The sequence below is a fragment of the Hippichthys cyanospilos genome, chromosome 8 (genome assembly GCF_059441005.1).
Source record: "Hippichthys cyanospilos isolate Australia breed blue-spotted pipefish chromosome 8, RoL_Hcya_1.0, whole genome shotgun sequence".
NCBI classification, from domain to species: domain Eukaryota; kingdom Metazoa; phylum Chordata; class Actinopteri; order Syngnathiformes; family Syngnathidae; genus Hippichthys; species Hippichthys cyanospilos.
Window position 1 is genome coordinate 746653 of NC_142376.1, and position 18111 is coordinate 764763.

Genomic DNA, 18111 nt, shown 5'->3' on the forward strand with positions numbered 1-18111 from the left:
GAAGTGAAGTTTTCTCTCTTTCGCACGCGGGATTATCATTCCGGGCGGACGCTTTGTATATTTGAATGCAAAAGACTGCGCGCGGGCCGATTAGAATAGTGGAATTGGACGGGAGCGGCGTGCCAGGCGTCCCTTTCTGCTGCAGTGCACCGATCGATGTCGCCCGTTCAATATGCCCTTCATCACTCCGCTCACTTTTTTTTTCCACTTTCTTTTTTTCCCCTCTTGCCACTAACTCCTCTTGTCAAGCGTGTTTATGTAGCTTTTGTGCCAATGCTCCGGAGTTTTGTGCGCTGCTGATCTATTGTCCCTCGCTTCTAGTTGACATTCTTACGATATTTAACGGATCCGCCGCCGTTTATACGTAATCCCCCGAATATAGTGGATGCACCCTGAATTTGCGGGTCAAATTCTGGTGTTTTTCTGTGTTACCGTGGCTAGGGCATTGTGGGTCGTCAGTGAAGGCCTCGCCAGTATAACGTTGAATGCGCAGTTGCTTTTCCTTTTGCTCACGATGCGGCCCGAGTTCTTTAAACAGCCAAAGTTGCGCACATTTCACGCATTCGCCATTACCTTTACCGTAATTCCTGAAATATTGGACTTACCTGTGTATAGAACGCACCCTGTACTTAAGGGACAAATTCTAGTGTTTCCTTGGCTACCGTGTATAGGACACACCAACACTTTGGCAAATTTACAGTATTTGTAAATTCCTCATTTTTTGTGTTCATATTCATTTGTTGCGGGTTAAGTGTGTTTGAGATTTCCCACATTGTGGCTTATGAACGCCTCGCGCATGGACCTTTGAATGCGCTCCAAGCAGTTGAGTTTTCTTTTCCCCGCGACGTGGCTCGAGGGTTAGTTTTGCCACGAATACCCAAAGTTGCGCACTATGTTTATGATTGCGTGTGTGCATATGCCTGATGTACACGCGAGACGTCATAACTTTGACATGATCTTCTCGGTTTTAGTAATATTCCTGCGTGCGAACAAGGACGGACTAGGACGTTGGTTCGGTCCGCTCGCTTCTTATATTGAAAATATTGCCGTAACAAGCTCAGTTAACGTGAGCTGAAAGGCATTGTATTCTATTGTGGTAGAGAACAAAATTCATTTTCTTGAAAGATCTGTCAAAATGCCGTAAGTGGGTTTTTTGAGCTTGCCCGAAAAAAAAGCAGATCCATGGAGTAAGCTTAAGTCTCCAATATTTCCACTTTTTCCACTCATGTTTCTATAGGGTTAGCCGACGCGTGTCATATTCCTCGCTAGCCGCCACATGCCAGCGCTAGCCGCAAATCAGACTTTTTATTTGCCTCTCGCCTCGCTAAGCCGGACGGGCCCAGCCCATCCCGCTTGGGCGTGCGCTCTTTTGTTGAAGAATCTCATCGGCCATTCCCCCTCGACGACGGCAGCATGCAAATGGGGCCACGCAGATAAAAGTGGGCCTGTGTGCGTGCGTCAAAGACGTCTTTGATAGCCGCAAACATTTGCAGTCGAACGGCGGCGACCAGGAAGCCCCGAATCTCTTTGAGGTCGGCGGAAATGTCCGGGCTCGCAGGTGCAGGCGCGGCGCCGACCGGAAGCCGAAGGTTTTGGCAAATATTTGAAGAAATACTGTCAATTTAGTCCTCTGCCCGTCCACTTTCTTTTTCCGTCTCCGAAATAGTATTAGCTCACTCTGCTTTCCGCGCGCATGTGAGCCCCGCCCCCCGCGACCCCCACAGACCTCCCCTGACCCGGCCTTCCAAGCGCCCGCCCCTCTCTGATTAGTCCAATCGGCCCCCGCGGCCCGACGCCGTTGACCCGGACCGGTCGGGCGCTTGATACTTCCCCTGCGGCGCATGAATCAAATGTCGGCGAACCTTGGTGGCGGGGGGGCGTCGGCGGCCCGCCCGATTAAATCCGACGGGGTGTCCAAAGATCGGGGGTCGAGGTCGTACTTTGTGCTTGCCTCCCTTTTTGAAGCCCGCGTGAAAAACGTTTCTCTGAAAGTCATACCTGTGCAAAGCTGTAAATTAAAAACGAGACGCCCCCCCAAAAACATATTTAAAAATATCTTTCTCATGACTTTAATGATTGAAACAATGACTATGATACAGTAGAATTTGAGTATCGTAAATTTTGAAATATAAGCCGCTACTTTTTTCATATGGCTTGAGTCCTGCGACTTACCCTCACCCTAACTCTGTATCTGTGATTTCTTTCCTGACAATCTATATATATAGCACACTAGCACCTGCGGCTAAAGCTTTGCTAACTCTCCGTCGCTTGCTCTTAACGCCATCCGGTGTTTAAGCGCCATGGTGTCATCTGGCGGGAAGCGCTCGGCCTATTCACTTGTGCGGCACGCTGCCTCTGTCATCGCTTAGACTGTAATTAGCCTCATTTACATATTTGCATTGCCGTCTGCGCGCGTGTGTGGCCAAGCGCTAGCAGGCAGACGTTAGTCACGCGTGGCCGTCCTTTTGTGTGACTCGGTGCGGCGTTAGCGCACCTAGCGGAGACGCAAATGCGCGCAGACGACAACGCAGGCGAGCGCAAATTCGCCCTGGCAGATAGACCGCTAATTACATCGGCTAGCCCAAACTCAGACGTGACTCATATTACAAAGAGCATGAGGGTGCTAATGCTATGTTGCTAACAAATGAGCAATCTTTGAAAGAGGGACACTGTACATACTCCGATGCACTTGACAAAATAAGGCTACAAATATAAAGGCTATGCTAACATATGGCTAATATGGCAAATTAGCTTAGATACGGGATACGGGTATCCAAGCAAATTAGCTTAGATACGAGATACTAAGAAGACTGAAATTTTTAGTAAGAAGGCTGAAATTTTACCGCGATAGTGACATGTCAAATTTCAACATGGCATGTGCACTTTGTTATCACACTTCCAGCCACGATAATGCATGGGCGTTAACTTCTCAGGGGGCGCTACTGAGCCGGCCCTCATTACCATGCTCCAATTCCGACAATTTTTGTTTAACGCTTGTGCAGTATTTTGTCGAATCCTTTGATTGTTACATCAAAGACATTTTACATCAAAGGGGAAGGGTTGAAAGAAGACACCAGGCAGCTGAAATTTCACCCAGACAGTGACAACATGTTAAAGTTTCAGTGTGTCTCCTTTCAATGCTTTCCCTTCGATGCGAAGAGAGAATCGGACAAAAGACCCGCCGAGGGTTGAAGTCAACAACCCAAATTGGTCGACTTTTTTCCCAGCTCCAGCACCGTCCTTTCGAACTGTTTTATCATAATGTGGCAATAGCTTCACTCGAGAACTAGAGCTTCATGGCAATGCTTTTTTTATTTGTTTTTTTTCCCCTGACTTTAGCATACATAAAATATATTGTCTATATAAGGAACATACGTATCTACTGTTTGTGGTTTTCAAACGCAAGGAAGCTGCCAATCAAAAGTGAGCGATAGGATCTGGCTCCCGTCAAAGAGAAAACAAATACCCACGCTTATTTTAGCATAACCACGTCGCCGATCTCCAATCAGCTTTATCCCACGGATGAGGAATCTCGGCGAGATTGCGACGTTATCGGATTGATAGACGGCGGGAAGGCGCGCGGCTTGGCGATGCGTCCTAATTGGCTGACGGAGGCGAGCGGCGAGGATCCGATCCGGGGGAAAATCCACGTGACGGATTTGCGCGAGGAAATGCAGAGCGCCGCTGAATATTCATGGCGGCAAATTGACGGCGACTCGCGCGACGGCATCTCGGGAAGCTCGCGTCGCGTTTTGCACGCACCTGCGAAACGGCGTCGGATTGCGCTCGGTGCGATGCCGGTCTAGCGGACGGATTTCAGAGGCTGGCGCCAAATTGCCATTTGAGCGAAACGTGTCTCGGCGTGCGTGGTCTCGTTGTGAATCGCGGCGCCTCGTCACGGCGCTAAAATCGCGTCCTTTGGTAACCGGGGGGAACCTCGTCGGGTCGTTTTTTTGGTATCTTCCGGGGCCCCTGCGGACTTGCGCGTCCTCGACTATTTGCGGTTACTCTTGAAATCATCCGAGAACTGTTGTACTTTGACGAGCAGATTAATTATTGAAACGCTTTAATGGGAGGGCTCTTGTTCGAGTAAAATATTGTTTGTATCAAGAGTTTACAGTGAGTCGCCATTGAATTATAAATGAATGCAGTCCAAGAGGAGAGAACCAGACACCAGCAAAACAACTTGGCTTGAAAGAAGATTCAAATGTTTCCAGTTTGTTTGTTTGTAGGGATTTATTTCAAATGGCGTCTTTCTTCAAAGATGTGCCCACTGTGAATTTTTCTTTTTAGCTCCAGACCCGCAACCGGGGCAAAGTACCTACTTTTGTCTAAAACAAAAAATTTACGCTCTGTATAAGGCGCACCAGATTATAAGACGCACTGTCAAACTTTGAGAGAATTGAAGGCTTTTGGTGCGCAAAATGCAGCATACTATGTAAGGAAAGCCAATTTAGGAGTTGCGAGCTCAGTCGGAATGAAGGAAGGCCGCGAAGGTCGCGCGCTAGCATACGTCAATCCTCCGTAATATGGGAATTGGCAAACATTCAAGAGTCTTACGAGTGGCCCCTGTCCCACTGTTAAATATTCATCACGTGATCAGAGGTCACTTCCTGTCCTCGGACCGAGTCGACCGAGGGAAGCGGAGAAGTCGGAGACGAGATGACCTCGCCGTCCAAAACCTTCACCTTGTCTCCGGGGAGCGCTAAATATTCCCGGGAAGCGGCGAAGGCCGAGCGGGCCAGACGAGATGCGAGCGGCCGAGCATGACAATGATCCTCCGCCGCCGCCGCCGACCCCCCCGCGCACACGCCATCACTCTACTTGCCATGGTGGCGCCCGTTTAACCCCTGGCTGTCCGGGGATTTTTCATTAACTTGGGCTGTCGTTGAAAGGCTCATAACGTGGGTTTTACTTTCCAAATGTTGGCCGGCATCAGCCCTTCGCAGAAGAAATTCAGCTCGTGCGCTAGACCAAATAAAGAGAAATTGTGACCCGCGTTCCTAAATGACATTGAATATCAAAGCCAACTGACATACGAGTCTTAGTTCCCGATGCCGATGGTGACACGTGTGCACTTTGCGACGACGTAAGGCCACAAAATGCTAACATTTGGCTAAAACCGACGACAATGGTAGCTTACTTTCTGTGCGTTGGTATTGTTGCGCGACAACGCCCTCTACTGGCATCAAACGCCATGGCAGGACCTCGCAGGTGGCCGGCCCAGACACGGTGGCGCGGCTAAGCCGATCCTTTGTGTTAGCTCTTGGCGACGGCAGCATACCGGTGGCGCCGTCCTGACTTCTCAGACAAGATTAATCCACTTTCATGCCGACGCGTGAAAAGCCGCGTTCGCCGCCTCTGCCTCGCTAATAACTCACGTTGCCGATTAATCTCCTCATTAGTCATTGCTACGCGCTCCGGCTACATGCTAATTCTCCCACTCGCAGACGACAGTTGGAGATGATCTACTCCGGCTCCTAAAAACTCCTTTGCCTTCCGCCCGAAGAAATGATTTCTATTTACAGCTGTTGGAAGCGAGCTGTCAAAATGCTAACGAAGCCTAACGGACGCCCGATGATGACGTCATCCTGCGGGAAGCGGGAAGTTCTCCCTGCTGCAAGCGCCCGCCTTCACAAATCATCTAACATGCGCATTACTCTCATTTTACACAAATTATCTCATGTCATCGATGTCAGCAGCTCCAGTCTCACGCTAATCCAACACGGGAGCACAATAATCTGTCTTTAATCCGCCGCGTCGCGCGCGTCGATAACAATCATCGGGCCCCGCAAAGTTTCCCTGCGTCGGACGAGCGGGACTAACCCGATTAGCCCATTGTTTAATGAAAGTGTTAGCAGGCATGCCCGCCAAACTCATTCCCCCAAATTTTACATGCGCTAATCTCCCGCGGTAGCCCCCGGCAGCTAGCTCGTTAGCGCGCGCGGAAGGAAGAAGTGGATGATGTTGATCCTGCGTGTCCCATTAACGAGACAATTAAGATCTTGTCGGCACAGTCAAAGTCATTCTGGGGTTACGTTTACTTTTCGCTTCAAAGCGCTAACACGGCTAAGCTAATTGACTTAAACGAGCTGAATGGGACTCCAATTACATCTCCGGCGTGTGCGCACGGTGGCAAAATTTGATGACACTTGATAGGCTTCTTGGACTCCTTTGGAAACTAGCCTTTTTGCCTTTCCATCTTGACATTATATTTACTTAATTTACTGTCAATTTTAGGCTATGTGACGCACCAAAAAAAGGGAACAATCTAATTTTGTCATGTAGAGCAGGGTACTTTCCACTAGATATAGCCCGGTTGTGAAGAAAATGCTAACGTGCGGCTAACAGCGACAACAATGTTCGCTTTCTTTATGTGTTGATATTGTTGTGCAAAACAATGCCCTCTGCTGGCAGAAGATGCCGCGACGGGACCCCACAGGTTGCCTTCCCGGATAAGGTGGCGCGGCTAAGCTAGCCGCATCGGGTTAGCCTTTGTGTTTTTTCATAGTTTTCTGCGAGATATAGTCAGGTGTTTCTTGGGAAATGATCCAATTTCATATTTATTATTTTTTTGTGTAATTTGGGGAAAAATAATGGCCACGTACATTATATTTCTCGGACTATAAGCCGCAACTTTTTTCTCATAATTTGAGCCCCGTGGCTTATCTTTTGTTTATTTTTATACGAGAGAAAATGTTATAGTCCAAAAAATGCGGTAATTTGATTTATCGGCCAGCTCGGCTCGAATCGCAAATACGAGGCAGATGGATCACGCGGAATTGCCGACAGTTTGACTTGTGTGGGCACGAAGGTATGTGAGAACTCCTTCAACCCTGCTGCTCTATTTTTTTTTTTTTTTTTTTTGTCCAGTTTGTCTTGGGCTTCTCGCAAAGCCAGTCAAACTTTGTGGCCTTGGCAAAGGTAATGATGTGAAAACGAGATGTTGTCCGTCCTCCAAATGTTTCTCACAAGTCGTTTTTTTTTTTTTTTAATGTGCTTTTTTAAAGTGTATTCCAAACGCAGGCGTGTGTGTTTGTGCATTACATAAAGCTTCACCTCGGCGCAGCACGTGAGCGCGACCTGGCGCCGCATACCGTATTACATAACACGCACATGCTGACAAACAAAAAAAATGATGCGTACATTGACACACAAACATACGTGCTGAAAAAGTGGCAAGTGTGGGCAATGCATTGTGGGATTTTTGGCACAGAAGCGGCAGGCGGTCCCAACTGAACTGACTGTAATGACGATGTCATGGTGGACCTCAGCGCAACCAAATTCCAATATTATTTAGACTTTGCACACTCCCCGAGCTTTTTGGGCTTTTCTTGGCGGAATTACCGTAATTCCCCAAGTATGGGACGCACCTTTCATTTTCATTTTCTTTTCTTTGTATTTTGTGGTGGGGAAGGACAGTGAGGAGCAAGTGCCGTCGGTGCGCTCGTGTTGTTTTTTCTCGTTTCTTCGTTGGAATGTTGTCATTGATGCTAGTATTGCCAAATTGTTGGTCCAACTTGTGCCTGTAGATAAAATGCTAACTAATGTTAGTTTTTATCTTCAGCAGGTTTATAGTGTTGCCTCGCATGTGTAGCTGGTTGGCATTTTCGTTTGCGCTAGTCATTTCCTTGCGGTAAATCTTGGCGTTTATAAGATGCTCGGACATTGGTTCAGTCCGCTCGCTTGTTTTTGTTGAAAATCATGCCGCAAGAACCTCGGCTAACACCGGCCGCCGTTATCCGCAACGGGCGTCGGCGGCTAACAGCCGCCTGAAGTCCGGCCGTAACGGGAATTATTGGCGGAGGTCTTGAGTCCACTGAAAGGCTTCCCGATGTGATTTGAGGGCAAATGGAAGCTGGCCGTCCTGAACTCGGCCGTGGGCCAAGCCTTTGGAAATGTTTTGAAAAGCTTCGGCCTCCGCAGCGGACGCGTTGACTTGAAAAAAATCTAAAGTGCAAAAGGTTCAACTTCAGACAACAGAATTTGTTGCTGAACCCGGAAGCTCTCGCCAGCGAGTCAAGCGTGCGAACCACTTGTCCGCCGCGCCGCATTTGACTGACAAACGATCCAATTTGTCCTAACGTCGCCTCGTACGCATTCCGTGACAGCGATCCGGTCTTTAATCACTTTGGGTTATAGCTGGCGACGGAGCACGCGCGCGCACGTCGGCGAGGGACGCCCAAGACGGCCATCGCCATGGAAACGGCGCCACGGTGGCAGCCGCCTTTAATTGCTCCGCGGGGACTCGCGAGCAGAAAAGAAGATGAGACCGTATCTAAGACAAAACAAAGCCAAACAAATGCCCTCTATGGGCGGCGCAAAAAATCGGCTGGAAAACGGAGACCACAAAGGACGTCCGGGCACCAAGGAAGAGCTTTCCTCTTTCCTTCCGCTTTGAAAAAAAAAAAAAAGTCACACCAACGTCACACGCGACCTTGACAGCTCATTGATGGTTCCACACGCACCCTTTTGCAACCTGTGGCCTTCAAACTTGTGCCAAAAAGAAATATTCCAACTGCAGAACACACACACATGTGTGTATGTGTGTATATGTGTGTATGTATATAAAAAGGTCAAATGCAAAAAAAAAATATTACAATTTTATTTAGATTTTTTTGTCCTGAAACAAGTAATATGCATTTTTTCATAATATTTTTCGAGGAAATATGCAATGATTTTTAAAAGCGTCTAAAAGAAAGCTTTTCAATTTAAAAATATATACAGTGCAATTTCAATTTCAACAACACAAAGTTATTTTCTAAGGGGAAATATACAGTATAAAGGTATCAAAATATATCCAGTATAATTTTAACATTGTGTATTTTGCAGGCGAGACAAATTCCAAATCCAATGTATGTTTGTCATGGCGATAGCGGGATGCATCGCCTCGAGCAAACGCACTTTTTTGAAAGGCGAATGTCAATCGAAATCAAGTGTCGGATGTGTGACGCGTGTTTGGAAATGGAAGCGATTGTCTGCCGTCCGGCCGGGCCGACGTGTCAACAAATCAAATGCAACGTCCGCGCGCACCTTTTTTTTTTTTTTTTTTTGCGGGCAGGTGATTTCCCCCGCGATGGCCGGCGGTCCATAACGGCGGCCGTTAAAGGCTTTGTTTGGCGCTGACAGGAGGCGCTCGCAGCCCTGGACGCATTGTTGCCTTTGCACCTGGTCGTAAAAGCCCCACGCAAGACCGCTCGCTCTTTCATTCCATCGGGAAGATGCCGCGCCGCCTTCCATATACGTTTCATCGCGTGTCATTAAGATTCCGTACGGCGCCGTTGTGTAAGACCTTCCAAATCGGTGGCTCTCAAATTGCTTTGCAAGGTTTTTTTTTTTTTTGTTTTGTTTTTTGCAAAACCCCCACAGGAAAGAAAAAATACGTTTTGCGCTTCCCCACTTCCGCCACAGTGAATGTAAGATCATTTTCAATTAAAAAAAAAAATATATAAGCACACTTCAAATTCTATCCTACTTAACATTTCACAAGTGTTCCTTGGGGTCCAACCCCCCGTCTCACAGCTAAAGGGACTCGAGTTCCGTGCGGAGTTTGCACGTTGTCCCCGAGCCGCGCGGGTTCTTCCTCCCACTTGCACGGCAGTTGTATTGGACCTAAAAATTGTCCCCGGGTGCGATTGGCTGCGTGAACGCTCGCCGGTCTCTGTGTGCCCCGCCGCCGGCCGGGATAGGCGCCGGGATAGGCGCCGGCAAGCCTGCGGACCGCGTGACAGAAAATGGATGGGTGGATGTTGTGGGGGGAAAGCAAAAATGAAAAGGTAAAAAAAATGTGTGCTGCCTGATTAAAAATGTAATGTATTCTTTTTCAAAAAAAAAAGGTGTAAAATGACATCAAGAGCATATTTTTCCGCGTTCTCGTCAAGAAGTGCCAGCCGTTTTCAACCTTTTACACTGGATATCATGTGAAGTTGAGGCGTTGCGCAGGCGGCGACGGGCTGCTCTCACCTTCCCGGCGAGGCCCGCGTCTTTCTCCACGCCGCGCATGTCCGCAACACTTCCGACGTCTCGTTAGCGCCTCGCCTTTTTTTTATTTGTTTTTTTTTTAAGTGTATGGCATGCTTGTTCTTTAACGGCAGAATGTTGTCACCTCGCTTCCCTCACACGTTGGATTCTAATCTAGCGTGTTGTTGCAAAGTTCTTGTTGTTAGCATGCGCCTCAAATATCCTATTAGCGCACACCCCTAATTATATATAATTATATATATGTGTATATATATATATATATATATTTATATATATAATAGTATTGGTGTTTTTAGCATTGTGTTATTTTATGATGATAACATTATTAATGTTTAATACATGAATGGTCTTTTATTGTGCATATCCCACCGCATTTGAAGGCGCCATACGTCGGGTCCTCTCGTTAGCCGCCAGCAGAGACTTGGATGCATCAAGCTCATCGGGACGTAACTGACATGCTGAGGAAAAACTTCCAAATCAAAGTTGTTGTTTTTTTTGCCTGAAGTGGTGTTGGCGGTGTATTACTAGTTATTCAAATTTACATCAAAAACAGCAATGCCAAAGGGCCAATTTGGCGCCTTGCTACGTAAGGTCGTCTCGCTCTTCTGGGATGCTTCACTTTCTTCTTTTTTTTTTCTTGCCAAGTCAACACAAAAGAGGGCGCAAATCAAAGATGGCAAATGAACGGCGCATGTAAAATATTCAAGATGGAATGGTAAAATCCATGATAAGAAAGCCTCAAAGGCACAAATAGTCAAATTCCATTTTTGAGGGAGTGAGCGAGATCATTTGCAATCTGCTTCCTATTGCTTGACAAAAGAAAAATGAAAATGGTGAATGAAATGTGTCATTGTCATTTTGAATGAAATGTTTGGCTGTTTTTCCCTCCGTCGCCCTCGGTGAAATCCTTCGTCAACTTTCTTTTTTCCTTTTTTTTCCTCCCCTCGCAGGCTTAAAAAGTCTTCCCTGCTATCATTCATAATTCATATGCAGCATATTTTCATGCAGACTTTTAGCCGCTTGCTAGCATGTCGGAGGCACTCGAGGATGGAAACACCCCCCACCCCCCGCCCCCCAACAAAAAAATGCTCACTTGGAAAACTTTTTTAGTTGGGGGAAAGAAAAAAAACAACAACTTTCTGCTGTATGCTGCTCGTTTGTTTTATTTAAAAGCTGGTGTGGGGACGTGACATTTTTGATCATTCCAGAAATGCTATAGACTGTTTTAAACCATTCTTCTTCGAAAAACACCAAAATATGTATGTCATGTCTTTACTCATATTTAAATCTGAGTTTCTATTGTTTTGCTATACTTACATTTTACTTTATTAGTTTCACTTCCACAATTAACTTAATGGCTTTTCGAGAAAATATTTTACAGGTGTTAAAATTTAAATTTGTTACAAGAAATGATAAAAATATGAAATAATTTATTTCAGAGATAATTTAACAAAAAATTCAAAAATATTTTATAATAAAAACAAATGACTTATGACGTTCAAGAAATATAATATTTCTCGAAGATCAAAAATTGAAAAAATTAGGTACAATTCAGTACATTTCTCATTTACAAGAATTGTGTGCTGTAAGAGAGAGTTGATGACCTCAAAGTTGGAGGCCACAAGGTTTTTTTTTTTTTTTTTATAAATTTTGTGGGTGTGTGTGAATAATTGAGGAGGCTCTTTGCTCTGTTGAAAGCTTTGCAAGACAGGCGCCCCATCTTTTATTCAGCAAGGCCATGAGTTCAGAACACGTTGGACCGCTCGCAAGTCCCAAAATTCTCCCAAAAGTCCATGCTGTTAGGGCTCCCCCTAGTGGCCCGTGCAAGAATCACTCAAATGAAAGTTCGATTCAAATGGGTTTTAGGCACATTGCACGCAATACACGTTTCATTTTTGGGTTATCAAGAGAAAACACTGGCACAGGAGAGCGCATGCCGCATCTCTTATAGGAGACATTACATGTAGTCTGTATGGGAACACACACACACGCACACGCGCGTCCGCATTGCAATGAGCACGTTAGGCAGGCAAGAACCCTTCCAATATTCCGGAAAGAAAGTGGAACCGGAAAACACGTGACTGGAATGCAAACCTTTTACTGTTTTTACAACAAGTGAAATCAAGTGCTTCTTGCAATATTAGCATTAGCCACATTAGCATTTGTGTTTGTTTTTCTCCTGACGTGTTCCCTCCCCCGCCAGGTGTCGAGAAGGCTACCAGGGCATCCGCTGCGATCAGTTCCTGCCCAAGACGGACTCCATCCTGTCCGATCCGAGTAAGAGTCCGCGCCGCTACGCGTCCAACCCGAAACAACGTTTGTTGTTATCAGCGATCGGGCTCGAAGAAATAGAGAAAAACGACAGTCCAAGCGCTGTGGGGACAGTTGTCCGCTTTTCGCTTTTCAGGCTCTGCTTTGGTTCCGCTGCCCTGTGTGCGTGTATATACATTTATACGAAAGCTGCTGTACTATTTGCCGTCGCGTATACATATGCGATCGTTTTGAAGTTTATGCAAAAATCTACATTTTCCCCCGTATTTTTGCCGGAGGCCCTGCCGAGGGTCAAGCAAAATGGCCTGAAATTTTCCGAGGCTGTCCATCAATCTTGCATGTCGATGTTTTCCGGAAGCTGAAATGTTGCATGACGCGCGTCCTCCATGGCAAAGACGAACGCCGCGTCCTCGTTAACGTCATTAGCACCTCCGCCGCCTCCTCGTTAACGACGTCCTCGTTATCAGGTGTCCCCTCAAAGTCATTCTCTCAATACTAATAATCCTGACTATATTCTCACGTCTTCAATATCTTACATTATGGATGGTGCGCGACTTTTTCTTGAAGCGCCAATCCCACTGTGCGTACACGTGATTTTTGTTTTTTCTGCAAACGTTTGCATTGGGGGTCCTTGGAAAATGTGCTTTCTAAAGGAGGTCCCTGACTCCAAAAAGTTTGAGAACACCTGACATGAGGAAATTGGGGGAGAGAAAAAAAAACGAGTCATCGGCCGCGCCCCAAATCAAGGTTGTGGCTAAAGCCCGGGAAAAAAAAAAGAAAACAAACTGAAAATGACACTACAACATATCTGGCGCAAACATGTGGATGGGGAGGGGCATGACACGGCCGGCTGATAGCGGCTCGTAGTCATCCCAGTACGTTCACATCTTGGTCACGTCGAGCGAGTGGGTGGAGCTTAGGACCGGCGGCAACCTCGAAAATAGCGATATGTATGTTTTGAAATCTGAGTGTGTGCGCGTGTTCTGCCAGTCCGCAAGGGATCGCTGCCAGTAAAACACGCGCATTTAGCATTAGCGCAAGAGCTAACGCAGCACTGCATTCTTCACAAGCGGCGCTTGTTCTTCTCACTTTCTCTTTTTCTCTTTCACATTTCTTGCTTTGACTGCTTTTCGCTTCGAAAAAAAAGTGGGTAAGTGCCAAAGTTTGCTCCCGTACCCTGCCCCGCCCCCTCTGACCCCATAACTCCGCCCACTAACCCTTCCCGCCTGACCCCGGTGTTAGCATCTTGTCTAAACTCTTTACCTCGGCGCGTTCCTTTTTGTGTGTCAGGACAGTGGTGTTCAAGCGCACTGCGGAATCCAAAAGGGAACCCCGGGAAGAGATTCATTTCCAAAGAAATGCGTGTCTCGCTACGTTGTGCTCGCGGGTTCTGTACATTTTTATTTTTTACTCTAGCTACTCAACTGCAAGTCTGCGCTAAAGTACATATCATCATGTACTTGAATGTAGCTTAGTGCCGCTAGTTTGAACAAATTGTGATCTTAATAGCACCCTAGTGAACAAGCGGACACGCCCTCAACGTTAAAGGTTGGAGAATAAGGACTCCTTGACAGCGAACGACTTGCGTCATGCTAGCTAGCGGGCGCGACAAGGGTTCGTCAGACTTTGTGAAATGGAGGTACAGTAATGCGCGTCAATTGGGGGTTGGCGAGGACAAGTCGGAGCCAGAGACAAACTTAACCGCTGACTCGAGCGTTTACTTTTCACAGGAAACACATGAGGGGGAATCGCTTAAGCGTTGAAAGTTAGCGCCGGCCGCTAACGACTGAAAGCTTTGAATCATTAAAGCCGTTTCTTCTTCTCGGCTGTTCATTCATCATTTTGGACTTTTTTTCCTGCGTTTGCCAAACGGCGAGAAAGAAAAAGCACCCCCGTCCACGAAACGGGATTTTTTGTATTTCTTTTTTGTAAAATCTGGAATTGGCATGCTCGCTAAACATGTTCATTGTGTAATGCAGAAAATTTACTCCCAAACACTTGAATATAGAAATGATGATGTCTCTCTTTTGAGATGCAACACTGCAAAACACTTCCTTGACACTAATTACTGTTCCAAGGTTTCGTTACATGAATGCCTAAAGTATGTTTATCGAACCACACAAACAGGAAATATAAGCTCCACAAAAGGCTGATTTTCCAAGACTCTGAAACATCTCTCAAAGTTGAACGAAACAAATAGCTCTCTGAAACCTTTTCATAGAAAATACTTTCAAAGTGAAATGCAACCACAACTTGTCTCTGAAGTTTGATAAAAGTGAGGCTGATGAATCCTGAGGTGGGTGGGACCATACCGGGAGGCGTTTGGATTTTTGTACAAATTCGTGTACCGACATAGAAAGTATTTCTTCGCATTATTTGAAACAAGAAGCATCCCGGGGAAGAAGAACAAACATACTCAAGCCATGGCCACGATGCGGGCCGTAGTATAAGCCTGGAAAAAGCTCACACGCGCCCCATATATGTCATGGCAAATGTATCTCGGGACTGACAGGGAGGCTGAAGCTAAGGTCATTATGTTCCTTTGCGCCAGGGATTTCTTGTAGAATTAAGGACATTTAAAAAAAAAATGTTTTTCGCGCATAATTGAAGGTAGCGTCCACTGGAGAAAAGACGCAATTAGGTAGATTTGTCAATGATGACAAATGCATGATTTTTTGTTTTTGTGTTTTTTTTTTGTCCAAAGTTGGAAGAGCCCTGATTACATTTTGAAAGCAGGCTTTTTTTTCTCCTTTTTTTTTCTCCCAATCTTGACACCAACCAAATTGTGCTACTTGGCAGGCAAAAAATAGGAATTGAAGCCAGTGGCTTAACTTGCATCTGTGGATCCACTCCATTTGTGTCAGCGCTGGTTTGCTTCCACAACACGCTGCCCCCCCCCCCCCCCCCCCCCCCCCCCTTACAAAAAAAAAAAAGAAAGAAAGTCAAATCACCTGGAAAAATGTGATGGATGTTGACTCCCTCCCGGTAAAAGAGTCGCTGAGCCCTCGGATCACAACAAACGGCTTTTGACACCTCAATCCTTTGGCGCAGGAACGGGGAGATGCCCCCCCCCCTGTCGTTCTCTCGCCACCGCCTTGAAAACGTTGCCGTTTTCTGCCATTTTCACATGCGGATGATCTTCATCAAGCCCTCGATACATAAATGAACCATATCCACTTTTCTCTTGTCTTTTCTTCGACGTCGCCCGTCCTTGGCCTCGTCGTCACTTTAGCTTATCGCGTGGCCAGCAGGCGCACTTTGCTCGTTTGGAGCAATAAAGGACGACGCTATCGTGGCGAGCGTCCTCCTAACGTGGACGCCGTCACGCCGTCGATGAAGCTAAACGCCATCCGTCACCGCCGCCGTAATTATTCAAGAGATTACAGATAATGGCAAATAATCGAAGGTCTCGGCGGAAAAGTGTGAGAGCCGTTTAAGTTTGAAAATAACCCCCCCCCCCTCCAAAAAAAAGAGCATTTAGATGATCAAAACTTCTATGATAGAAGAGAAAACGTTGTCACCGTCGCAGGGAACAATCAAATTCAGTACAATTGCAACTAGCCAAAGAATACCTTTTACCGTATTTTCCGCAGTATAAGGCGCGCCTTCGATAAATGTCCTTTTTTTAATATATAAGGTGCGCCGTATTATCAGGCGCCTAGAATAGAATTGTAGCGCTTGCAACATGCATCAACTAGATGGAGCTGCGCTAAAGGGCTTGTCAACAGAACAACACCATATGCCAGTCAAAATTTGTCAACGTAATTTTCACTATAATCTATAATATTTCACTCTATCACTCGATGAATGGCATATTTTAGTGTTTTCGCATATAGGGTGCAGCGCATTATACGGCGCATAGAACGGAAGCTACAGTTCGTGGCTGGGATTTCATTATGCATCCACTAGATGGAGCTGCGCTAAAGGGAATGCTAGCTAAACAATTTGGGAAAATAAGATGAGATCATAAATAACAAAGATCATTTGAAAAGATGAGATTGATTGTGTTTTGCTCTCGTTTTGACACTGTTGCCAAAGTGCGTCTTATGAACGGTGCCAGAAAATTGTTTTCTGTTTTTAACATGATGTCGTTTCATTAACTTTCCGAGCATTTTGGTTTTCACGAAGGTACTTATTTGTCATTATTTTTCTTCATTTGTTAGATGTCATTAATGATAAGAACCTTGGCGAGCCGTGGCGTTTCAGTCCTTACCGTGGGATCGGATAACGCCGTTTTTAAATGCTTAATTGACTTTTTTTTTCCTCGCATCTGGGAACGAGCCGGCGCGTCCGTGGTGTATTCCAATTCAAACGCGGCCCTTGAGCGCAAAAATATTTGCTCGGCCCTGATTTTTCAACATTCCCTAAATCTATATGAAGTGAATGGGCGCCACAGTCAGCTTTTCAATGGCCAAACGTAATTGGCGCACGTGGCCATGAAAAGTAGACTTTGCAGTTTGTTTCTTTTCCCTCGGGCCATCTGGAACATCTTGTTGCGTGTTAGCTGCTTGTTAGACTAATTATCAGCAGACTGTATTTACTTTGTTGCTTTTTATTAATTGAAAATATCGACGGAAAAAAAAAAGCGGATGACTTACGCTAACCTATGTGAACGTGTTCAGCACCGTGGGCGTTTCTATTTGTCAAGTGGAATCCAAGCGTCCAATACATTTTCCAGATGGAACATTAAAAAAAAAAAAAAGACATTTTTATAGATCGGCCAGAAAAATGTGAAAATGTGCACCACTGATCGGTGCAGTCACAATTATTAAACGAGTCAAATGGAATATCTTTCCGTGTTCTCTAACCGCTGCACTCTTAACTCATTCGGCGCCACGGACGGGAATCCATGTCTTTTAAATAGTAATACTAATAAATCATAAAATTCTGGTCAAATTGATCTTTTTTTCATGGAGCAGAGCTGACACCCTTGACTTGTGCCTACCCGATAGAAGCCAACTGTGACCATCAATTTTAACTGAAGAATGGAAGTCAATCTTTCATATAGCAGCACCCATATTTACAAAGACATAGCACACAATATTCTGCTGGCCTTGAAAGGTGGATGAAAATGTGAAATATCCTGGCACTAGAGGTTTCCTTTTCCAATAAGGCGTGGCGCTGAAAGAGTTGGAGGCATCATAACTTTTTTCTCTCGGTTTTTGTAATGTTCCCTCGTTTGAACAGGGACGGACTCGGACACCGGTTCAGTCGGCTCGCTTCTTTTATTGAAAACAACGCCGTAACGAGCTCGGCTAATACAGCCAGCCTGTATTAGCCGAGCTCGTGACGGCGTTATTTTAGGGCCCCGGGGGCCAACAGCCAACTGACGCGCGCCCCTTCCGAATTGGCTTTCGTAACCCGACCGCCGTAAAGGATCCCGTGGCTCGGTTCTGACAGTTTTGCTTTTGAAAGGCCTTTTAGAGGTCTCAAGGACAATGTTTTCATCTTTAAGGCAGTATTGCGAATATAAGGGGGCGCGCTTTGGAAAGCGGCACTCAATGAGAGAAGTGCATCTCGGTGCCTTTCCGAAGAGTGCGCCGGGGTTCATTTCAAGGCCCTCAAAATGAAGAAGGACACCAAAACGCAGCGGGCGCAAAGGTCTCTTTGATGATGGTAGCGATGAGCGTGAGGCCAAAGCCTCCAGAAAAACAACATGAAGGCCGCCTGAAAGCACTTTGCCGCCATTTGAAAGCACTCTGCGTCATCCGGAGTCAGTTTGCCGGCAGGAAGCCAGGCGTGGGAGGCCGGCCTCGAACGCAGGTAAAGGTCTGCGATGGCGACGTAACCGCCGAATTGAAATGCCGGCCCTTTGTTTTTAAGGCCCTTCGCGTTTGCGTCTGGACGACTTCACGCGCA

General features: G+C 46.2%; 1 protein-coding gene across 2 annotated transcripts in view; it reads left to right on the plus strand.

Moving 5' to 3' along the window:
- nrg3a (neuregulin 3a) overlaps nucleotides 1–18111 on the plus strand; it is a 114212-nt gene that overhangs the window by 91611 nt on the left and 4490 nt on the right. For both annotated transcript variants that reach the window (XM_088421771.1, XM_088421772.1), the window contains exon 3: nucleotides 12185–12258. In XM_088421771.1, the coding sequence (XP_088277897.1) occupies nucleotides 12185–12258 (74 nt within the window). The remainder of the gene's footprint in view (nucleotides 1–12184; nucleotides 12259–18111) is intronic.